This window comes from Vicia villosa, unplaced genomic scaffold, assembly GCF_029867415.1.
Source record: "Vicia villosa cultivar HV-30 ecotype Madison, WI unplaced genomic scaffold, Vvil1.0 ctg.000244F_1_1_2_unsc, whole genome shotgun sequence".
NCBI classification, from domain to species: Eukaryota; Viridiplantae; Streptophyta; class Magnoliopsida; order Fabales; family Fabaceae; genus Vicia; species Vicia villosa.
In genome coordinates, this window is record NW_026705095.1 from 30,159 (window position 1) to 36,857 (window position 6,699).

At 33.8% G+C, this 6,699-nt stretch overlaps 1 protein-coding gene across 1 annotated transcript; it reads left to right on the forward strand.

Moving 5' to 3' along the window:
- Nucleotides 1-1,277: 1,277 nt before the first annotated feature.
- On the forward strand, nucleotides 1,278-3,255 carry LOC131625808 (acid phosphatase 1-like). The gene is made up of 3 exons (XM_058896639.1): nucleotides 1,278-1,730; nucleotides 2,636-2,845; nucleotides 2,936-3,255. Exons 1-3 carry the CDS (start codon nucleotides 1,315-1,317, stop codon nucleotides 3,114-3,116), a joined length of 807 nt encoding a protein of 268 aa, XP_058752622.1. The 5' UTR covers nucleotides 1,278-1,314; the 3' UTR covers nucleotides 3,117-3,255.
- Nucleotides 3,256-6,699: the final 3,444 nt, after the last annotated feature.

Sequence of the window (6,699 nt, forward strand, 5' to 3'; positions counted from 1 at the left end):
GAAGTCTTAAAGAGAATGAAAACATGTTTCAATATTTTCAAAAATCAAGATTGCAAAAGGCACCTGGAAAGTCGACGAAGGCGCCAAAGTTATGGAGCGGCAATCCAACAAGTCGGCTAAAAGTTAGTGGAGGAGGAAGTCTTGTGAGTCTAGTGGTGTCCGGATGTTCAACAATTATAAAAATGCATCTCTATCACTTTTGTTTAACAAGAAAAACAGACAGAGGAAATATGTGGTAACCTTAGTTAGATAGGCGATAATAGAAACTCCTTGGAGTTCTTGAAAATTGAGGAAACTTTGGAGATATCTAAGGAAGTAATGAAACACTTCTATACACTTTGGGTTTGTTGGTGCATATATAGAGAGCTAGAAAGATTGAAGATATATAGGGCAAACAATATGTTTTGTTTTGGGAACTCAAGTGACTATTTTCTTATAACTCATTTGTAATATAATGTAACAATTTTTAGAAGTATAATGAATCAGAGAGTTGTTATCTCTCCAGAATAGATTGACTTGATCAAACTGGATAAATAAATAATGTATGTACTTGTCTTTTATCTTCTTCTTGCTCGGTGTAGATTTATTTACACGGTTTAGCCGATTATTTTGTTGCCTAAAATCATTTATTTTAGCTGTCATTGTCTTTTGTCTCACATAATATTATTTTCAATATAATTAATATTATTGATAGATTTTCAATGAAAAAGTCTTGAAATAATTAAATATTTTCATTAATTTTTTTTACTATTCAATTTTACGTATTTTTCTAGTATTTTCTTATGCATATTTTTATCTCCCTTTCACCGGACTTATTTCTTCTTGAGGCTCATACATTAATATAGTCTATACATTAGAGGTGACATATGGCTTCTTTTTTCTGATAAGTTATGTGTAGACAAGGTGGGTTAAATTCTCTAACAAATACAAATGTTGGGGTGTTTATCGGAAATTTGAATATAGTCGCATATAATGTTCAAGTATACCTCAAGAAAGACGAGTATTATATTTTATATACAATTAAACAAAACAATGCAATTTACTAGCAATAATTTATAGTTATTCAAGTGATAAACCCCAATTGTCAAATGTGAAATCATGTAGACACGTTTCCGGTTTCTCCTCATAATTGACACTTGACATTTCTATGGTTTCCAGTATTTTGCCAACTATGCAACATGTGAGTGTGGTGCATGTCAATGTTTGTAGATTGTATCTATCTATAAGATCCATGTGACATTTATTATTAATCAAATACGCAAAATTAAGTAGTTGGTTCCATTATTTCCAATAATAAACCTATAACTACTACCTATGTTTGCTTGCATTCCATTTCATCAAAGAAGGAAAAAAATGAGAAAATCAATTAGCTGGTGTTTTGTTTTCATATGTCTTTTAGTTCCATTAGTAAGTGCAGATTGGAACATATTGAAGCTATCACGTAATGGGTTGAACATTAGTTTGAAGAATTATTGTGAAAGTTGGAGAATGAATGTTGAATTGCGCAACATTAGAGATTTTGAAGTTGTGCCTGGAGAATGCATTGAATATATTGGAAAGTATATGAGGTCTACACAATATAAAGTTGATTCGGAAAGAGCAACTCAAGAGTGTTTGGTTCATGTTAGCACAAATTGTAATTTGAAGAATGATGGAAAGGATGCTTGGATTTTTGATATTGATGAGACTCTTCTTTCAACTCTTCCTTACTACAAGAACAATCAATATGGGTAAATTCTTAATTTCATTCTTTAATAATGTGGTATTTGTTTAGTTCAAATTAAATAATTATATGGAGAACCCGATAATGAGATGATTCATGTCTCTTTGAATTTAATTAAGGACGGTAAAAGATTCGCCATGTCGAATATGTTTGTGTTTTAATTGCAGGACGAACTAATGTTTTAGATCAACACTCTTTAATATGTTTGCTCCGCGTTGCTCCGTTTTTCTACGACTTAAAACCCACATGCTTGCCGGGTGCAGTTACCGTGCATAGATAAAAATCTATGCACCATGCATAGATTATTATGGACCCTTGGATCATTGGATCAAATTCTAGACATCAATTTTTATTACTCAATACTCAATACTCACCACTCAATACTCAATACTCAATACTGGATTAAAAACATAATCCAATGGCTTATGTAGGCTTATGCATGGTGCATAAGTAAAATCCTTATGCATATTAGCCAAAACCATGCTTGCCTCACCCTCATTTCCCGCGAGACAAATCGAAGTTTTAAGTCAACACCCTTAACTATGTTCGTTTGGTTCTGTTTCTTTTTTCGGGACAAGTATGCTCGTTTGCCACCGTTAAATTTAACTATACGATCTGAGTTTAATTGAACCGTCAATTAGCTCTATGGTGATTCTATCTAAATACTTTTTTCACCAACTAATTCAAGAGAATCAATTCTACCGTCCATTCTTCACCAACTAATTCAAGAGAATCAATTCTTCCGTCCACTTACAGAGATTCAGTTTATAGTCAGCGCAAATCTCTATATGAATTTACTCAAACACCCGAGTGGTTTGTACCTAATAGAATTCCAACGGCCAACTCTTTAAGTTATTTGTGATTACTAATAATATTATAGAATTATGATGATGATCTTTTTATTGATTATAGGGGAAATAAATTGAATGTGACATCTCTTGAAGAATGGATGAGAAAGGGCAAAGCACCAGCTTTTGATTATTCATTGAAGCTATTTAATGAACTTAAATCAAAAGGTATTCAAATAATTTTAATCACTGCAAGGAGGGAACATCTGAGATCAGCCACAATTGACAACCTTGTCAATGTTGGTTACTATGGTTGGACTAGAATTTTCTTTAGGTAAGTACAATAGTTTATCTCTTTATGATGTTTTGTTAAACTTTTATTTCTTTTTCACTTTTTTATTTACTAAATATTTTTCTCTTGCAGAGGTGTGGCAGATGAATTTGTATCAGTGCAAAAGTACAAGTCTGATGTGAGAAAAGAGCTTGTTAGGAATGATGGTTATCGCATTTGGGGCATTCTTGGGGACCAATTTAGTAGCATTGAGGGGGCTCCAAGTCCTAGAAGGGCATTCAAACTCCCAAATCCAATGTACAATGTTGCCTAACTATACTCCACTCCTCTTGTGCATGAGATTATTTCTGTCTTTAAAATATTTATTTGTTTATAACACTTAAAATATTTTGGATGTATTGTACTGGTAATGATATAATAAAGGTTGAAATAATTATTAATTTGTAGAGTACTTATCTACAATTTGTGAAATTTTCATCTGCAACAATTGTATAAAATGTTAATTTACTTACTAATAACAATATTGTAATATAACAACAATTATATATTAAAATTGAGAAAAATTGATTTTTACTGTGATCACATATCAAAGTAAACAAAGCACATACAAAAATCAAAATATTTTATAAACAATTATGTATAAATTTTTCATAGAATTCAATGGGTTGGTACTGAGTACATAATTTCTCTTTTCTCTAAATTTAAAATTAACAATAAGTAAAAGAAAAATAAAGAGAATAAAGGAGTATAAAATCACACAATTTTTTATTAGAAAAACCCTCTTTACTTGAAAGTGAAAATTCACGGGAATTAGTCAAGTAAAATATCTATAATATAAAAAAACACAATATTATGAAAAACTCTTTTTTTACCATTTCCTCTTCATCCAATATCTCATCATTTTAGAGTTAATTTTTGTCTAAAACAACTTTTTCTCAACTAAGTTTGTACAATGATTCAAAACTAACCTGATTCCTCTTTTCAAGACAACTTCTCACCAAACTTTCTCTCTACTTCAACTTTTATTCAACCAATATCTCTTTCTGGTTTCAAACAAATGTTTTTTTTTCTCCTTTTATGTTTTGGAAAAAGCAAACGTCTAATCACTCCTCTTCCCTTATGCAAACGCTTCATTTGTCTCTTCACTCAAAACCCTCTCAAAAAAAATATATTTTTTAAGCAAAATAAAGAAAGGATATCATTAAAAGAGAGAAAACAAAACAACACAAGGGGGACCAAACCAAGATCCCTTAATGACAAATTATAAGCCTAGGGGTACCCGACTTGTCTAACAAGTAATCTCTAATGATATCCTCATGAACAAAATTATAGTAAATTGTAGTTTTGGTTTTTAGACTAATGCTAGCCAATGTGTCCGCACAAAAATTGGCTTCCCTAAAGTTATGGGATATTCTAAAATCAATCTTTAATACGTAACCCCAACACGAGAGCCAACGAGACCGGAGCTTCCAAGGCACTAAAGCATGGTTATTGCAAGAATTAACAACAAAACTACAATCCGATTCAATCCAAATTTTATCAAAGTTCTTCTATTTAGCCAATTCAATGGCCATGATGACTGCAATAAGCTCAGTAGATTCAGAAGCTTCATCATGAAGGAAGGAGCTGAAGCTGACAATGTGCTTGGCAGTGTGATCTCTAAAAATCCCACCATAGGCCGATGCGCAGGGATTACCAGTAGCAGCACCATCAACATTGCATTTTAGCCATCCCATTAATGGAGGAGACCAAATGACATCCATAGTCCTAGTGTTGGCAGTTGAGTGAATTGTAATGTCAAATTGCTTTAAAAGAGAGAAACTTGAAATATAACTATTGGAAGCTCTCTTGGTAGCATTTCCCACAGTTTTTGCAAGAGCTTTGATAATTGAAATGCAAGACTTCCAAGATATTATGTCCTCTTCCAACCTTGTCCAATTTCTAGCATTCCAGACCTGATGGAATATCCCAACAATACTAGCATTTATTACAGCCTTGGCTTGAGGGGACCAGTTAATAGATAAAGCCTTTCTAGAATCTTCCATATTCTTGATTATAAAGTTCAGGTTCAGGCAGCTAGAAAACCATTTCCAGATATTAGCAATGAAGTTACAGTCAAACAGAAGGTGAGCTGAAGTTTCCCCACAAGAAAAGCACAGGCTCCAAATAGAAGGGAAAGTAAAGCCTCAAATGTGTAAATCCTCATCAGTTGGAAGCTTATTGTGTATGAATCTCCAAACTAGCAATGAGTGGGAAGGAGGAGTGTCTCTATCCCAAGGAAATGACTTCCAAAAAGTATTAGGGCAAGGATTAGTGACATTATTGTAAGCTTCCTTCAGAGTAAGAATGCCACTTGCTGAGTTCTTCCAAGCAAGGAGATCACAAGAGCCATCTGCAGAGACAAAGAATTTAGATATAATTCCCATCAAGGATGGAATGGCCATTTGAATATTACTGCTGAGCTGCCAAAAGCCATTCCATCAATCACTAAGATTATAAGTGAGAGTATGATGGTAAACTTCTGGTATTTGAAAATGGTTTGCTAAAGCTTCCCCTGTCTAGTTATCCAACCAAAAGTTAATACTTTGTCCATTTCCAATGCTCCAAACACAATTCTCCATCACAGTGCTATGCATTTCTTTGATACCATTCCAGATAGATGATTTAATGGAGTATTTGATGACCTTTCCATTTCTCTTGACTCTGGCTTTAAGTAACTTGGACCAGTTCTGGCTGTGATTTAGAAACTTACAACAAAGATGCATATTGGCAGCAGTGTTATAATATTTGATTGAGTGAATTCCCAACCCTCCTTCATTCATTCTATTGCAGCAAGTTTTCCAAGCAACAGTGACGATCTTCTTTTTTCGTGTTTCCACTCCAAACAAAGTTTCTGATCCATGTCTCAATCATCTTAATTAAGCTACCAGGCCAGTTATAAATTGAGATGTAGTGCACCAACATGCTCAAAATGACTGACTTCACCAGTTGAATTCTTCCAGCCATAGACAAAGATTTAGCTTTCCAAGCAGCCAGTTTTAGCCTTATGTTATCTACAATGTACATAAAGTAACAAGCTTTAGGTTTACCTACAAATATTGGAACTCCAAGTGAAGCCAATCAGATTAGCCAGAAAGCTATGTCTAGTATGTGTCATTCCTCCAGCATAAATAAGAGACTTAGAAAGATTGCAATGGTGGCCAGAAGAATTTCCATAATCCTATAAGAGATCGGCAAAGGCAGTTAGAGATTTGATATCCCCTCTGCAGAAAATCATGATATCATCTGCAAAAAGAGTGTGAGAAGGGACCAAAGTATGCTTGTTAGCCTTAATAAGATTTATGCTATTGTTATTCACAAGGTCGGTAATGCCTCTACTAAGAACATCTTCAGCATTACAAAATAAGAGAGGAGAGAGAGAGGATCTCCATACCTCACAGCATTGGAACAATTGAAGTAACCAATATGCTTGCCATTGAAACTAATAGACATGGTTGCAGACTTGAGGATGACATGAATCCATTGGCAAAATTTATCATTAAAACCAAAGCATTTAAGAGTGTTAGTAAGAAATTTCCAACTAAGAGTGTCAAAAGCTTTGGCTATGTTAATCTTTAAAGCCACATTACCACTGAAACTCTTGTTATTCAGAATGTTTATGGCTTCTGATGTTAAACAAATGTCATCCCTGATGTTCCTGCCAGAGACAAAGCCTTTTTTCTCAGGAGATATACGATTAGGGAGAATGGTAGATAATCTGTCTGCCACGATCTTAGAGATGATTTTAAATTTGAAGTTAGCTAAGGCAATTGGCCTATACTGCCCAAGACTTCAGGCTTCCTTCACTTTAGGGATGAGCACTAAGGTATTAGCATTGAAGTTAGGTGTAAGCCAAC